At 37.1% G+C, this 18327-nt stretch overlaps 2 protein-coding genes across 2 annotated transcripts in view; one reads left to right on the forward strand and one right to left on the reverse strand.

Annotated features, from left to right (window-relative positions):
* Window positions 1–15474, reverse strand: part of SKP2 (S-phase kinase associated protein 2) — a 52829-nt gene extending 37355 nt beyond the window's left edge. Inside the window, exons 1-2 of the mRNA XM_053700425.1 lie at window positions 15424–15474; window positions 7699–7955 (exon numbers count right to left, since the gene is read on the reverse strand). Of these exons, the coding sequence (XP_053556400.1) occupies window positions 7699–7955; window positions 15424–15431 (265 nt within the window). The 5' untranslated portion in view covers window positions 15432–15474. The remainder of the gene's footprint in view (window positions 1–7698; window positions 7956–15423) is intronic.
* A 635-nt stretch (window positions 15475–16109) lies between these two features.
* Window positions 16110–18327, forward strand: part of LMBRD2 (LMBR1 domain containing 2) — a 71332-nt gene continuing 69114 nt past the window's right edge. The window contains exon 1 of the mRNA XM_053701207.1: window positions 16110–16303. The gene's annotated coding sequence lies outside the window, so the exon portion shown is untranslated. The remainder of the gene's footprint in view (window positions 16304–18327) is intronic.

The raw sequence follows: 18327 nt of genomic DNA on the forward strand, positions 1-18327 counted from the left end.
GAAAGTGTCTATACTTAAATATATGCAATAGAAAAGCAGTGTAAACAGAGCCAGCAGAAGATATTAAACTCCCAGTGGAGATAGGAGAGATAAGCAATAAAATGTAAAACATTCAATTGTTCTCTCTGAGTACTGGACTTTGGTATACAGACAATGATAATATAAAGAAGCATGCATGTGTACAGAAAGGGACAAAATCAGGATGTTTGGTTTCCCTGCAAGCTCAATCAACTTTAATGGGTTGTAGTGATTCTCCCCTATTAAAAGGGACACTCAAGTCAAAATTAAACTTTCATGATTCAGATAGAACATTTGGAATTTTAAACAACTTTCCAATTTACTTCCATTAACAAAATGTGCACATTCTTATTATATTTACACTTTTTGGTTTGCCAGCTCCTACTGAGCATGTGTAAGAATTCTTAGAATATACGTATATGCATTTGTGATTGGCTGATAGCTGTAACATGATACAGGTGGACAGGAAATAGACATAAGTTATACATTTGTCAGAAAAAAAAAAAAATCTACTACTCATTTGAAGGGCAGAACGCTATTTGGCTGAGGTGATGTTTCCACCTCTTAGCCAATAGCTGCGCGGGAAATCCGGCTTTGCGCTTAATTTTCCGCACGGCAATTGGCTAAGAGGTGGAAATGTCACCTCTCAGCCAAATAGCGTTCTGCCATGGGCAGCTCAGTGCGGTGAACGCTCCAAACAAATAAAGCAGCTTTTAGCATGAAGTATTTTATACTTCATGACAAAGTCCACTTTATTTGTTCCAATGGTAAATCCTAGCGTTTCTGAAACGCTAGAATTTACTATCACTTTAAGACTAAATACTATTGCATTGTCTTGTTATCATGCATTTGTTGATTTTGCAAATCTATTGTCTTTACTGGTCCTTTAATGTTAGCCTCTGTGTGGTGACGTTACCGGCACCCAGAGATAAACGATAAATGATTCAGATAGAGCATGCAATTTTAAGCAACTTTCTAATTTACTCCTATTATCAATTTTTCTTTGTTCTCTTGCTATCTTTATTTGAAAAGCAGGAATGCAAAGCTTAGGAGCTGGCCATTTTTGGTTTAGTACCTGGGTAGTGCTTGCTGATTGGTTGCTCAATGTAGCCACCAATAAGCAAGCGCTATCCAGGGTGCTGAAACTAAAAGCTAGAACATTTTAGCAAATATAAATCAGTTGCTGCTTTGTCCATGTATGCATTCCAGGAAACAAAGTAAATTGTGTGTGCGTTTTACAGGCAATATATAGAACGACGAAACAGTATTTATAATGCAAATCTTCTGTGAATCTTGCACATGGTTAGTAGGAGCTGGTGTCTCAGAAAGTGTAACTATAAAAAGGATTATGCATATTTAGACAATGGATGTCAATTGGAAAGTTGTTTAAAATTGTGCTCTGAATCCTTAAAGGGACATTTTTCTTTGCATAAATGTTTTGTAGACGATCTATTTATATAGCCCATTTGGGCTTTTTTTTTTTTTTTTTTAATAACGTTGTGATGACTTTCAGACTCCTAAAAAAAGCCCTAAAGTTCCAGAGGTATACATGCGTTTTTCTGCTGGCTCCTGTTATTTATTTGTATAGCGCCACCAAATTCCGTAGCACTGGGTACAATGATAGGGGTATACAATGACAAAGATTTTTGATAAAATACAAAACATAACAAAACTAAACAAATCTAGTACAGGAGGAAGAGGGCCCTGCTCCGGAGAGCTCACAGTCTACAAGATGTTATCTGTTTTTTCATATGAAGGGTGGGGGGGATGTCTGCTCTTCTTGTTTTCCAAGTCTTTCAGTGGGTGTCCCAGAGTAACCTCACCAACAGTGCTAAATTGGGAGCTTCTAAGTAAAACATTTAAAAGGTTTTATGCTGGATGTTTATATCAGTATCTGTGCATATTATTTTTTATAGTAGTGTATTTTACATGCAGTTATATGAAAATTGGTGTATACTGTCCCTTTAAAGTTTACTTTAGTGGTTCTTTTAAGGGACACAGGGACATGAGTATGTACTAACATACGTTTCTAAATATATAATGCAGCCAAAGCTTACCTGCAAAAAGGTTTCTATTTTAACCCTCATTAACCCCTTTAATTCAGGCATAGTTTTGTTTGCAGCAAGCTCCCCCTGGTCATTTCCATATATGGAAGGTGCTATCCAGGCATAGCTTCTTCAGAATGCACTCGTGTACGGTAGGGGGCAGTCACATGGTACCCAACTAAAGCAGTGCACAGTATAATGCCGAAGCTTCCACAAAGCATGTGACATTATCCCCATGGAATAAAGCAAGCCTCTTGCAACAAACAAGAGCAGTAGGGGTCGAGCAAGCTTCACTTGAGAACACTAAAGTAAGTAATATTGCAGATTTTTGGAAAATGTATTAAAATATTATAAGCTGGGGGCGGAGCCAACTCTGGAACTGATCGGTCGCATATCATGGTAGCTCCGGCTATATTATATGGAAAACAATCTTTATGGCCGTTCAGATTCCTAAACCTTATCAATATTGATGACCTAGAGGCTCTGGAGACCTAGGTACTCTGGTTGGATGAGTAGAGTATCTTCCAGACGAACAGACGCCAAGCCTATCACTCAGCTTCTCTGGGAGAGACCATTTTCATATCCATGTGGCAACCGACCGCAACAACCTTATATGAAAAAGGCTTGAATATAAGGTTTATGGACTGTGAAGAAATACGCTGCCGTTTCAACTGACACGAGGACTGCTCAGAGCAAGCAGGACTGACAGAGAGAGACAGTCCTTACATTCAAGCTAGACAGCATGGAAGCAGTCGCAGCATGGGAACAAGCTATTTTGCAGTAAACTGAGCAAGTCCTTCAGATAGAAAGCGTTCTCAGGTCAGTGCTACATTTACCCTCGACACCTTCCACAACTACCCATGAGTTGGGTACAGAACAGTCCCTGATACCGAATCCTGAACACCATCACACAGATGAGCTGCCAGTGACAGATAGTTACTCAGCCCAGCAACGGCACACTTCTCCTTCAGTCACACCGCAATGTTTTGATATCAGATCAGAAGATCATAGCATGTATATTCCTGAGTGGCTATGTGAATTGAGGAAACAGTGGTCGGACTTGGTAGAGATGGACAATGTTCTGTCTCTTAACTCTAGTCTTCTCCGATTATAATATGCTATCGCCTCACCCAAGCAGACCCATAAGGAACGGACAGTCTTTATTTGGTGGTGACCCATACTCATACAAGAAGCTGGGGACAGTAGTGCAATCAAACTGTTTTGCACTGCATAACTTCAGAGAACTGTTGCTACTATACTCCATACAAGAGAGACAAGTAGATATATATATATATATATATATATATATATATATATATATATATATATAACAAAATGTAGTACATCTACTTCTCTGTTATATTTGGTTTAGTTATAAGTATTTTTAGTGAAATACATGTTATCTAGCTAAATCTGTTTACCAATGTATAAGTTTACTATCAAGGATATTAGTTACATAAGTGCTTAAGCTAAAGGAAATCTCTACAGCCCAGCATAAAATATGTTTTGTAGTATCTCCTTTGACCCAGCTAACTGCCTACCAATTTTTATATGTGCTTGTCTGTTCTACATATCTATTTATTTACTCTACCTACACAGATAATAATAGACACAGACAGCTAAAACTATGCTTGACCTGGTGTCCCCAGTTATGTACTCATTTAATGCTCTTATTTTTTAATGTGCCTAGGGGCTTGGATGTCTGAGCCTTTCCACTTTTTTTTTTATTATTTACAGATATAATATGTAGACTACATACGATTGGGGACTCCATAGTCAGCTGGAGAATACTAGCATTCAATATTTGATGTGTGTTTATACCTTTACAAATAGTTCCAGATACAGGTGGCCCTCATTTTACAACGGTTCAATTTACACCGTTTCAGAATAGCAACCTTTTTTTCCAGTCATGTGACTGCTAAAAAGCATTGAGAAGCAGTGCATTTATTAAAATAGCCAGTAGGTGGAGCTGTCTGCTTGTGTTGCAGCAAAGCCAAGCAAGCTGAAATTAATCAGTTATAACCAGACCTGAGCTATTGAGCAGATTTCAAAGGAACACGATCTTCCTGTCTATAAATCAGTCCAGATTGGAATGCACAGAAAGAACGGTTTGCAGAAAAATGCAAGTGAGGTCTGTGTTGTGTGATTATTATATTAGGTTTATAATGCGGTTTAGCAAATATTTTTGTTCATTTAACCTAGTTTAATTATATATTATGTGTTGCGTGATTATTTTATTAGGTTTATAATGCTGTTTAGCATTTAAAGCCTTCATTTCAAAGCTTTAAAAAAATGTATTAGGTGTTACTTATGACAATTTTGAGAGGGGCCTGGAACCAATCTCCTTCACTTCCCATTGACTTACATTATAAACTGGATTTCAATTTACAACGGTTTCGATTTACAACCATTCCTTCTGGAACCTATCCCCGGCGTAAACTGAGGGCTACCTGTATTATGTTTACTACTAAGGTTTGATGTGTTGCAGTAGATGTCTTGAAAATATAGGAGAGGAATAGACAGCATACATATGTTAGACTCCTCTCTTTAGAAGATATAAATGCAGAGTTAACTTGTTAAGTACGTACTTTTAAAGGGACAGTCTAGTATAAATTAAACTTTCATTATTCAGATAGGACTTTTAGTTTTAATCAACTTTCCAATTTACTTTTATCATCAAATTTGCTTTTTTCTCTTGGTATTCTTAGTTTAAACTAAACATAGGTAGGCTCATATGCTAATTTCTAAGCCTTTGAGGGCTGCCCCTTATCACATGCTTTTTAAATCTCTTTTCAACACAAAGACAGAAAGTACACGTGGGCCATATAGATAACACTGTGTTCAGACACAGAGGGTTATTTAAAATCTAGCACAACACAATGCTAAATTTAAGACAATCCTATATTATAAAAGGCCAAGTGTGTTTGTCCGAAGCTGTCATGCGCAGTAGAGACAGCACAAGGACAAACACACATGGCCTTGGATTCCCTGCCTATAAAAAGTATATTATTATAACTGTGTTGGTTATGCAAAACCGGGTAATGGTTAATAAAGGGATTATCTATCTTTTAAAACAATAACAATTCTATGGTAGACTGTCCCTTTAAGTTGTGTTTTCAGCTATTATAGCTACGTAATACCCAATTTATAGTTCCATGGAGATTCTTTCCCACTTAGCCTTTTACACTACGACTTATAAGATAGAATTGACAATTACATAAAAGCTCCATATTGCTCCAGGATAAGGTTACAGATATAATTCATGCTAAATGGTTCTGTAGCCTTTTATTTATTTATTTATTTAACTTGGCGCGCCTTACTGATAAGCGATGTTCTCCTTTCTTTATTTTTATGATTATTTTCTTTACTCCTTTATGTCTTTATTTTAACTTTGATAAAGTTATATCCATCTGGAGATATAAATATATTTACCTGCCTTGTAGAACCCACCCCTCACATTTTAGTTAATGCGAATAAAGACACAATATTTTTAAGCCCGTCACTTAGCCATTAACATGCTCCTACCCCCCATTACATAAAAAATAAAAAAGGGGATCATCATTTGAGGCACAAGAGACGTCTCCTTTTGCACGAGACTACCTCCTGTAGGTTTGTATTTTGTATATTACTATTATTTCAAATAGGAGGTATACAAATTTAACAGACAAGCTATATTCATTACGCTATGTAATATGTCAGACAATATTGTACTGTATACTCTATTGTTTATATGCCATGTTATCATTGTTCTATGTATTATGTTATGACAGATTTACATGTATGCCTTGAAGAACAGAACCTCAAAATATTTAAAAAAAAAAATAAAAAAAAAATAAAAAATGTATATATATATATATATATATATATATATATATATATATATATATATATAAATCTTTTTCACGCACTGTTTTACCTCAGTTGACCCTTTAATAATATGTACATAACTCAAAATGGTTTATAGCACTTTAAAATTGCATGTTCTATCTGAATCATTAAAGGACTAGTCAACACTGTAGATTTGCATAATAAACAAATGCATGATAAGAAGACAATGCAATAGCACTTAGTCTGAACTTCAAATGAGTAGTAGATTTTTGTTAAATAAATTGCAAAGTTATGTCTATTTCCACTCCCCCTGCATCATGTGACAGTCATCAGCCAATCACAAATGCATATACGTATATGCTGTGAATGCTTGCACATGCTCAGTAGAAGTTGGTGACTCAAAAAGTTTAAATATAAAAGTACTGTGCACATTTTGTTAATGGAAGTAAATTGGAAAGTTGTTTAAAATTGCATGCTGTATCTGAATCATGAAGTTTAATTTTGACTTGAGTGTCCCTTTAAAAAGGGACATTATACACTTATTTTTTCTTTGCATAAATGTTTTGTAGATGATCTATTTATATAGCCCATAAAGTTTTTTTTTTAAATGTATAGTTTTGCTTATTTTTAAATAACATTGCTCTGATGTTCAGGCTCCTAACCAAGCCCCAAAGTTTTATGAGAATACCGTCAGCTACTTCTCCAGCTTGCTCCTGTTTGTGTAAAGGGTCTTTTCATATGAAAAAAAAGGGGGAGGGGGAGTGTCTTATTTCCCACTTGCAGTCGGCTTTCCAGCTACCTTTTCAACAGAGCTAAACTGAGAGCTAAGTAAGTTTAAAAAAATGAAAGTAAATCCTAGCGTTTTACAAACGTTAGGATTAACAAATAAAAGGGGACTTCATGTAGAAAGCTCCTTTATTTGTTTTAACTGATCGCCGTTCTTAGCTGCTACAGCAGCACACAGCAAAAAAAAAAAATTATTGCCAAGAGGTGACTTTTTCACCTCTTAGCCAATAACAGTGCGGTAAATCTGGCTCCCATGGGCGCAAAGCCGGATTTACCGCACAGCTATTGGCTAAGAGGTGAATACGATCGGTTAAAAAAAATAAAGGAGCATTCTACATGAAGTATCTTATACTTCATGAATGAAAGTCCCCTTTGTTTCAAAAGTCAATCCTAGAGTTTGTAAAATGCTAGGATTTACTTTCAATTTAAAACAATTTTATACCAGTATCTGTGCATCTTATTCTTTATAGTAGTGTCTATTACATGCAGTTATATGAAAATGAGTGTATACTGTCCCTTTAAAATTAAACAACTTTCCAATTTACTTCCATTACCAAAATGAGCACACTTTTTATATTTACACTCCGAGTTACCAGCTCCTACTCAGTTTTTGCAAGAGCAATAGATGGCAGCACTTTTTCCTGCCAAGTAGTGCTTTTGACACGTGATTGCTACCTACCTATGTATGCACTTCAACAAAGAATACCATGAAAACTAAGCAAATTTGATCATAGAAGTAAACTAGAATGTATGATCTGTCTGAATCATGAAGGATAAAAATTGGGTTTCTTGTCCCTTTCAGGAATGCCGTGAATAAACGCATCTGCCATGTGATGCGTGACAGAGCACAGATTGTAAAATTTATACCCAGCACCTGAATTTTGAAAGTACTGATGCAGAGTGCACACCGATTGTGACTTCAGGCATATTCCTTATATATTAAAAATAAAAAAGCTTGAGCATCTTGTGAACTGGGTTGCATTTGTTCACTAACAGTAATTTAGAATTCTGTGAACTTTACCTGGCTGAAGAGCTCTGGCTTGCCTGGGTCGTCTTGCAATTACAAATACGTCATCTCTCTCTTTCAGATTTTGACGTTTGTGAGGTGGGGTCATTTTTATCATTTGGTCTTGAGGGGTGTTTTCCAAATCTTGTGGATCTTTCTCCATGGGAGAAACCCCCATTCCACATAGCAAATCTGATGCCTTGTTTGAATCCCATGACCATCCAAAATTTGACACATTTCCATTTGAAGCAGGAATCTCCCTTAAATGTCTCCTACAGAAGATAATTTATGACATAATTAATCCTGAAACATTAGACATTATTGTAAAGCTCAAAAAACAGAATATTGAAACATCAATAAAACTTTTAAAAACAGTTACAATGTTATTAAATCATTAAAGGGATAGGAAAGTCAAAACTAAACTAGCATGATTCCGATAGAGCATGTCATTTTAAGAATTTTAAAAATTAACTTCTAATTTCAAATCTGCTTTGTTCTCTTGGTATCCCTTGTTGAAAATATGCACATATCCTACACTAATGGGAGCTGCTGCTAATTGGTGCCTGCACAAGTTTGTCTTGTGATTGGCTGACTAGATGTGTTCATCTTACTGCCAGTAATGCAATGCTGTTCCTTCAGCAAAGGATAACAAGAGAACTAATCAAATTTGATAATAGAAGTAAATTGGAAAGTTGTTTAAAATTGCATGTTTTATCCAAATTAGGAAATAACTTTATGGGATTCCTGTCCCTTTAATCGCAGTCTAGCACACATTTTGTTTGAAAAATTAAACAATATTGTAAAGCTTAATAAAGAACATACGCCGTCCCATTTTTGGTTCAGAACCTGGGTTGAGCTTGTTTATTGGTGGCTAAACATAGCCACCAATCAGCAAATGCTAGCCAGGGTTCTGAACCAAAAATGAGCCGGCTCTTAAGCTTACATTTCTACTTATTCAAATAAAGATACCAAGAGAAAGAAATTAATAGGAGTAAATTAGAAAGTTGATTAAAATTGCATGCTCTCAGACATCCTCAAAACTTGGTTCTGCAGAGGTTTTGGAATTGCATTTCCCATGATGCTCAGCCAGCTGATATGTTGGCTGAACATCATGGGAAATGTAGTTCCAAAACCTCTGGAGGGCCAAGTTTGAGGATGTCTGCTCTATCTGAATCATGAAAAAAATAAATTGGGTTTAAAATCCCTTTAAGCATATGTGTCTATAATATAATGTGTCTATAATATATATATATATATATATATTAGGTTTGATTTGCACTCCACTTATTTCCACTGACTCATTCGAGTGATCCGATTTAAGAGTTAATATCAGATCAGCACTGTGCTCGGGGGGGAACAGAGTTGATTAGATAATAAATCAGAACAGAGAAAATTGTGGGGAACCTAATCCTCACTATAGATCCCTTTATCCGGCACCAGAGTATAGGGTTAATTGTTAAACAACTAGCGGTTCCTATAAGGGTATACACATATACAAGAGAACCTGCAGATAGGATTTATCAAGCAGCGGCCTCCCTACCCTGTTCTCCACCTCTTAGGTGACAGCTCCTGCCGGTGCGTGACTAGCTGTGCGCGAGCAGAGTTGCACAAGAGCATAAAGGAGCGCTCTTGTACTATGTTAATTTACAACAGCGGATTGCTGCCCGCCAGCAGAGAGCTTGGGCGGACAGGGGCAAATACTTACACCAGTCAGCCCTGGATTGATAAAATTGACCTCACAGTGTAATTCTAACGTTTTAGCCCTGCACTGGGGCCTTTTGAAGGTAACAACTATGTACAAAACAGCCTTTAAATACCACTCTGTTTTGTACATAGACAGGCACTAGATGCAACCAAAACTGATCAGCCAGTGGCACAACATTTTTTTGGACCACAAACATCCATTGGCTTCTTTAAAATGCTGTCCCATTGATCAGATTCCTCAGGTAAAAAAAAAGGAGGTGATTGTAAGAAATTATTCTTACGAAAGGAATCATTTTGGATAGTGGAGTTAGATGTTACCAAAAGGGATTGAATACCTATGTTTCTTAGTCTTGCTTTCAGCAATTATATATGCCATATATTATATGGTATATGTCACGTTATAATGCAAGTTACTTTTGACATCAATGTTCCTTTGTTCATTTTTTAGCAAACAATCCAACATAAAAAAGCAAGGGTTGCTATATAGAAGTTGACCAGTAGATGGTGGTGGAACTGTATGTTTGCTAGTAACCAGAGTGATGATGAGTCAGAGTAAGCAGCTGTGTTTAATGAGTGGTATTTAAAGGGACATGAAACCCAATTTTTTTCTCTCATGATTCAGATAGAAAATACAATTTTAAACAACTTTCTAATTTACTTCTATTATCTAATATGTTTCATTCTCTTGGTATCATTTGTTGAAGGAACAATGCACAGTTTTTAAGTGAACTCATGGGTGAGCCAATCACAATTGAAATATTCAGCCACAAATCAACAGCTAGAACCTAGGTTCTCTGCTACTCCTGAGCTTGCCTAGATAAACCTTTCAACAAAGGAAAACAAGAGAAGCAAATTAAATAGAAGTAAATTGGAAAGTTGTTTAAAATTGTATTCTCTATCTGAATGATGAAAGAAACATTTTGTGTTTCCTATCCCTTTAAGGTGAAGGTAAAGTTATGCTATTTGCTATTATACTCAATGAATGAAATAGATTACAGGTATACCCCGCTCATACAGCGGGTTAGGGACCGGAGCCCCGCTGTAAAGTGAAAACCGCCTTAAAGTGAAACAAGGCAGTTTTAGCTTTCTTTTCACTTACCAGTGTGTTTAAAGACTTGAAAACATGTTTGAACTAACATATATTAGGTGTGCAATAGTGCTATGTTTAGTTTAACACTAGCACCGCACAGTATTCAATTAGTATTCAATAAATACTGTACCTGTAAAATAGTGCCAATTACTGTAGTACAATTTGCCAGACTATAGCACTGAGACACAGTTTGCACTGTAATGATGTAAACAGAGTGAACTAAGCATAATAAATTGGTGCCAGTTACTTTTCTTGCAATCTCACAATGATTACAGCACTGTTTCAAAATCCTTGGAGGCTGAACTTCAGCTCCACAAAGCGCTGTATTAGCAAAGCGCTGTAAAGTGAGGTATACCTGTAATTCATCATTCCCCCCCCAATATCAAAACTAAGTTATAAGCTTTATAAACTATTATTTTTTTAACAGTCATATATGCAGCCCATTTTTTTTTTTTTTTTTTTATTACACAGTGGTCACATTTTTATTTCAACCAGTTTAAAATTAGGCCGTTAGACGGCCGTCACTCTATGTCATACACCCACTGATCATGCACGCTCCCGTAACCGCTAATTTACGTCTTTGATTAACAATAGTATCTTGTAATCTTGTAATTCATTGTGACGTTTTCGCTAATGCGCTAAATTCATTACAAGGTGACGTCGCCATTTGTTTGCGGAAGCACAAAGCTGCCTCACGGGAGCGAGCCTTGAGTTGTGATGTAGGGAGCGGGTGGGATCGCTCTCTAGTCTAAGGCGATATTGAAGCAGGAAGTCGGAGATGGGAGGAGCGAGGAACAGTAAGAAATGTTTAAAAACATTGCGATCTCTTACTAACAGTTATATTGAAGGTTTAAAAAGTTGGTGACTAAGCTAAACAACGGATAGGTTTCATAGAAAGTGCAGGAGATTTACTAAAATTTACCATCACTTTAAAGTCTGTTTTGTACATATTGTGTTGCCTTGAAAAAGGCCCCAGTATAGTGCTGAAACATTGGAATTACACTATAAGTAAAAGCAGACAGGGACGTACACATTCGCAGCAGCTCTCCTCTGGCAGGAAGCAATCCGCTGCCGGAATTTAACATTGCACACGAGCGCTATTTTGTGATCAGGTGCAATCCCACCTCCTGCCCGCGCACTGCCAATCACGCGTGGGCAGGAGCTGTCATTCTCCTTTGTCGGAGGAGACCGGGGAGATTAAAATTCTCCACCTAAGAGGTGGAGAAAAGGGTAGAGAAGCAGCGGTCTAAATCGTTACTGCAGGATATACATACACATCTCTATAGGGAGGGAAAAAAAATCACTAGTCCGGGAAAAGTAAAAAAATTGCAACGGACAACTATTATTTAAAAACTTATTTTCTTATCTTTAGTATTGAGAGGCCAAGTCAAAATTTTCCTTTGCACTATTAAAAGGATATAAAAAACCAACATTTGTTTTGTCATGATTCAGATAGAGCAAGCGATTTTAAAACACTTTCTAATCTACTTCTATTCATTTTTCTTAGTATCTTTGGTTGCAAAGCAAGGACTTATGCTTACGAGTCGGTAATCTGTCGGATTTTGCTACCTTCTGAGTGTGCATGCTCAGAATTACATAAATTGCACTCCACATATGTTGAAATGAATGCGTTGAATTAGACTATGTAAGGAGCAGCATGTGCACTGAGAGGCTAGCAAATCTCGACAAGGAAATTTCACTTTCATGATTTAGATAGAGCATGGAATTTTAAGGAACTTTCTAATTTACTCCTATTCATTTTTATTTGTTCTCTCTGTATCTTTATTCGAAAAGGTAAATTTAAAGGAACAGTCTACAATAGAAATGTTATTGTTTTAAAAGATGCATAATCCCTTTATTACCCATTCCCCAGTTTTGCAAAACCAACACATACTTTTTACCTCTGATTACCTTGTATCTAAGAACCTTCTGACAGCCCCCTGATCACATAACTGACTACATAAAATCTATTGACTTGCATTTAGCATTGTCTTGTGCCAACTCTTAAATAACTCCCTGTGCCAGAACACAGTGTTATCTATATGGTCCACAGTCTCTTGTGAAAAGCAATTTAACCCCTCGAGTGCCAACAACGGCTCTGAACCGTTGCAGAGTTTCCCACTCTGGTGCTAACGACGGCTCAGAGCCGTCGCTAGCACTTTCCCACCTTGAGGGAGATCTGGGGACTCCCACCCGCTTCTACCCCGGCGATTGGGCCTGCATAGTGACAGGCATCGCCGGGGCTTCAGGTTATGTGCAGTGACATCACCGCGCAACTTTATTTATAAATCACAATATTAAGTATAGGAGCAGGGGACATACTACTTAGAAGCCTGTATCTCAGGCATCTAAGCAGCTACAGACCCACAAGACCCACCGTTGGAAAGGTAATTGCCTAACCTTTCCAACAGTGTGTGTATTGGGGATCTGAGTTACAAAAATATATATATTTAAAAAAAACCTTTAAAACAGCTTAGCACCCAGCTGGGAAGTTCTTAGCACTCAAAGGGTTAAAAAAAAAAAAAAAAAAAAAAAGTGATAAGAGGCAGTCCTCAAGGCCTTAGAAATTAGCATATGAGCCTCCCTATGTTTAGTTTCAAATTTGATGATAAAAGTAAATTGAAAAGTTGAGTAATATTACCAGTCCTATCTGAATAATGAAAGTTTAATTTTGACTAGACTGTCCCTTTAAGCTTAGGAGCTGGCTCATTTTTGATTCAGCACCTGGGTAGCACTTGCTGATTGGTGGCTACATTTAGACACCAATCAGCAAGCGCTACGGAACCAAAAATGGACTGGCTCCTTACATTTAGATTTTTCAAATAAAGATACCAAGAGAAAGAAGAACAAATTATAATAGGAGTAAATTAGATAGTTGCTTAAAAATCGCATGCTCTATCTGAATCAAAAGTTTAAAGTTTGACTAGACAATCCCTTTAAATGGACATTTCTGCCAAAATTGGAAACCACAAGGGTGCATTTCGGTATTGAACAGAAGCAATTTAGTAATATACATGCATTAGCAAAAATGCTTCTAATAAAAGCTATAGCTGTTTCAAAAGTGTATTTAAGTATGCACCGTGCACCAGCATTTTATACACAGCACTTGCTCAGAGAGCCTAAGGTGATTGTGCCATCTGGTAATGACTCAATTTGTTAATTGCTGACATGATACAAGCCCCATTGATGATCTGAGCAGCTGCATTACTTAAAGTGCTAGTGCACTGAGAATATCTAGCTATGCTTCACATGCACACGCAGAGAAAAATGTTAACACTAAAACAGTGATAACTTTTACTAGAAGCATTTTTGCCAATACATTTATACTGCAAATATGTTTGTATTCAAAGATGTAATAAATCTATGTGCATTTAAATTTTGACTGGAATGTCCCTTTAAAGTGAATAAATTTAGATGATAAAGTGCCTGGTTTTTAAAAATCCGATTAAAAACAGGGGCACTTTAATTCATCAAAATGTACATCTCACTTGTGTTGTGAAAATACTTTTAATCTTGACAACCGCTTCATTGTTTACCTCGCCCGTCGCAAAGTCTCTTCCCGGATCTAAGATGAGGAATCTGGCTTCCTCCAATCATGGCGTTGAATCAGGCACCGATTCCCCCAGGGGGAGCCGTGATTGGAGGATGACCCATCTCTCATATTTCTGACGAATGAAGAGGCTTGAGACGACCGGGGGAATCTCTGGAGCAGCTGTCAAGATTAAAAGATAAGTATTTTCACAACACGAGTGAAATGTAAATTTTGATGAATTAAAGTGCCCGTTTTTAATCGGATTTTTTTTTAAAAACTGACACTTTATCATTTAAATTCACTTTAACCCTTTCGTGACTGGGTTATAAAGTCTACATCGGAACGTTCAGATGTAGACAAACTGAAATCACGCGAGATTTCAATTATGGGATAGGGTCTGGGGGGCATCCCTACGACATTAGGAACGCCCTCCATACCGCGACCAAATCCTGCAAGCGCAGTAGGCTTCAGGACAGCCGTTGCCTATGACGTATTCCGTCTTAACGACTTTAAAGCCCAGCGCAGTTGTGCCGGAATACAACGGCATAATGGCAGGAAAAGGTTAAGTACATCTTTGAATAGAAACATATTATTCGCAATTTACCTGTATTGGCAAAAAGGCTTCTAGTAAAAGTTATCACTGTTGTAGTGTTAGTGTTATTTTCTGCATGTGAAGAATAGCTAGATATTCTCAGTGCACCAGCATTTTAAATACTGCAGCTGCTCAGAGCACCAGTGGGTGTCAGCATTTAACAAATTGAGTCATTACCAGATGGTACAAGCACCTAAGTTTCTGTGAGCAAATGCTGTGTTTAAAATGCTGGTGCACACTTAAATACACATTTAGGCTGGAATCTCCCTTTAATAGTACACAAGTCAGTGTATGAGTAACTTCACATTTAGTAACCTATGAAATGAAAATGCAACCAATATTTCTAAACAGTGCGCTAAGTATTTACGTGCAGGTTTTACTGCAACCAGATAAAAATGGCTGGAAACAATAAGGACAAAGAGTTTGTGAACCTCTCTTTTCGGTCAATGAGGCAAACGCTTTCGGCTAGATCCTCTATTTACATAAACACTGGTTACCGCCATTAAATCACCCGGCATTTATAAGCGCATTCACAATCCTATAACGGGCACGGTCTCTAATACGTTAGAACTGGCCAGCAGTCATCTCGGTATTTCTAATAAACCTCACGGACTCCCAAGAGTCACTCTCACACACGAGATATTGCAATAGCAGCCACTGGTGCGCGCAACAATAGAACGATTTAGCGTTGCCCCCTCTTTAGGGAGAAAAAAACTTGATAATCACGTCCCTCTGTGGATAATAAAATTATTAGTCTCTCCGCTCTCGCTGATCGGTAATCTGCCCGATTCAAAAGCATAATTTAACGCCCCAGATGTTTACCTCAGCATCTTCAGTGCGCCCAGTCCGATAAATATATCTCTATCCAAAGCTTCCCGCGCCCGAGCAAATCAATGACGTAGTGAAATTCCGCACTTGCATTGCGCATGACAGGAAGAAAACCGTGTAAGTTGGTGTACTAGCTGGGGTAGTGCGCGTGCATGGTTACTACCTGAGAGTAGTGAATATCAAATGGTGGCGTTGTAATGTAACCCTTCACACATACACACATATATATATAAATATATATATATATATATATATATATATATATATATATATATATATATATACACACACAGTCAGTATTGCTTCAGACTTGAAAAAGGAAGACTAGTTAGTCCAATAAAAAAGTATCATTGACCAATGCAATACTCTTGTTATTTATATATATATATATATATATATATATATATATGATAAACCAAAGTGTGTCAGTGTTGTATGAACACTTAGCTATTGTAACCATGTTTATTGTATGATTGCAATCCTGACTTTGTATGTTACAAATTTACCAACATTGTTGCAATATACTGTGTTCACTGACAATCACTGCACGTCATTCTAACTTCTCCGCCCTCTGTGTACAATCGTTGAACGTGGACCACCCACTTCTGCACGAGATGGGCAAACATATTCTTCCGCCCTTAACAATCATGGCCACCAGCTGTTTCGTGTGATGTGATACCGAGTGTTGTAATACCACTGTTCCTCTGGAAGTTGACCGGAAGTGACGTCTGCTTCAGTTCATCGCTTGCCTTGTGTCAGCTGAATGCTCTGTTGAAATCTGAGAACAGGGCACCTAAAGAGGACTGAAGATTGGGACCGACAGGGCATGTCACCGGCAGACAAACAGAAGGATTTGCCGTGGCCAGAGGGTCAGGTGAGGGATGTCAGAGAACAGTGCATCATTTTACCTGTATGTTATAGGTAATGTCAGTAGATAAATACATAATGACAAGCTCCTCCCCCTATGTACACAGAAAACCAGCAACCTATGAGGCAGGGTTTTGAGCCATTTGGGGTTTTTTTAACCCCTGATTGTGGAAGAGAGCACAATGATTCTCACACCCTGTCTGTGGCACCAAGTGGGTTAAAACAGGAGTTATTTTAAAAGCCTGGCTGGACTTCCATTAAGTATAACATTTTCTCACCCAGTTGTTCCAAATGATGAATGGACCTGTTTAATATAGATATTATCTGTTACCTACATCTTTCCAGTGGTTACACATCATATTACTCATATATTGAGAGCCTTGAACAGTAATGGCTAACTATTATAGCTATATGATGTGTTCATGTTGTAGAGCTTGTTTGGTCTCGCTTGGCCCTTGCCTTGCAGTTTTCTTTGTCACCTCATTGCTTTTTATTTGTGACTTTAAATGATTGCTGCACTACTGGGAAATATGTAGGCCTATATACACTAGTGTAATTGAGATGGATTTATCTGGATGTTAATACTATAATGAAATACTGAATGATGTTTTATTTCTACACTAATGACCCTTGGTAAATATGTATATAAAATATTTAAAGGGGCGTTATGTTTAAGTTAACGCTGAGGAGCTGCAGGGCATTGACTTGGCTGCTAAACCAGTTATGATAGGTATGCATACTGCAACTCAAATCATCATCTGTGTTCAACTGGAAGCTTAAAGGAACAGTAAAGTCATAAATAGATATTCATGCTTTAGACAGACCATACAAATGTAACCCTTTAATGACCACAGCACTTTTCCATTTTCTGTCCATTTGGGACCAAGGCTATTTTTACATTTTTGAAGTGTTTGTGTTTAGCTGTAATTTTCCTCTTACTCGTTTACTGTACCCACACATATTATATACCGTTTTTCTCACCATTAAATGGACTTTCTAAAGATACCATTATTTTCATCAAATCTTATAATTTACTATAAAAAAAATTATAAAATATGAGGAAAAAATGGAAAAAAACACACTTTTTTAAACTTTGACCTCCAAAATCTGTTACACATCTACAACCACCAAAAAAAACCCCATGCTAAATAGTTTCTAAATTTTGTCCTGAGTTTAGAAATACCCAATGTTTACATGTTCTTTGCTTTTTTTTTGTAAGTTATATGGCAATAAATACAAGTAGCACTTTGCTATTTCTAAACCATTGTTTTTCAAAATTAGCGCTAGTTACATTAGAACACTGATATCTGTCAGGAATCCCTGAATATCCCTTGACATGTATATATTTTTTTAGTAGACATCCCAAAGTATTGATCTAGGCCAATTTTGGTATATTTCATGCCACCATTTCACCGCCAAATGCGATCAAATACAAAAAAATCGTTCACTTTTTCACAAATTTTTTCACAAACTTTTCGGTTTCTCACTGAAATTATTTACAAACAGCTTGTGCAATTATGGCATAAATGGTTGTAAATTCTTCTCTGGGATCCCCTTTGTTCAGAAATAGCAGACATATATGGCTTTGGTGTTGCTTTTTGGTAATTAGAAGGCCCGCTAAATGCCACTGTGCACCACACGTGTATTATGCCCAGCAGTGAAGGGGTTAATTAGGGAGCATGTAGGGAGCTTTTTGGGGTAATTTTAGCTTTAGTGTAGGGTAGTAGATTACCCCAAGTATTGATCTAGGCCCATTTTGGTATATTTCATGCCACCATTTCACCACCAAATGCGATCAAATTAAAAAAAACTTTAAATTTTTCACAATTTTAGGTTTCTCACTGAAATTATTTACAAACAGCTTGTGCAATTATGGCACAAATGGTTGTAAATGCTTCTCTGGGATCCCCTTTGTTCAGAAATAGCAGACATATATGACTTTGGCGTTGCTTTCTGGTAATTAGAAGGCAGCTAAATGCTGCTGCGCATCACACGTGTATTATGGCTAGCAGTGAAGGGGTTAATTAGGTA

The sequence above is a fragment of the Bombina bombina genome, chromosome 2 (genome assembly GCF_027579735.1).
Source record: "Bombina bombina isolate aBomBom1 chromosome 2, aBomBom1.pri, whole genome shotgun sequence".
NCBI lineage: Eukaryota > Metazoa > Chordata > Amphibia > Anura > Bombinatoridae > Bombina > Bombina bombina.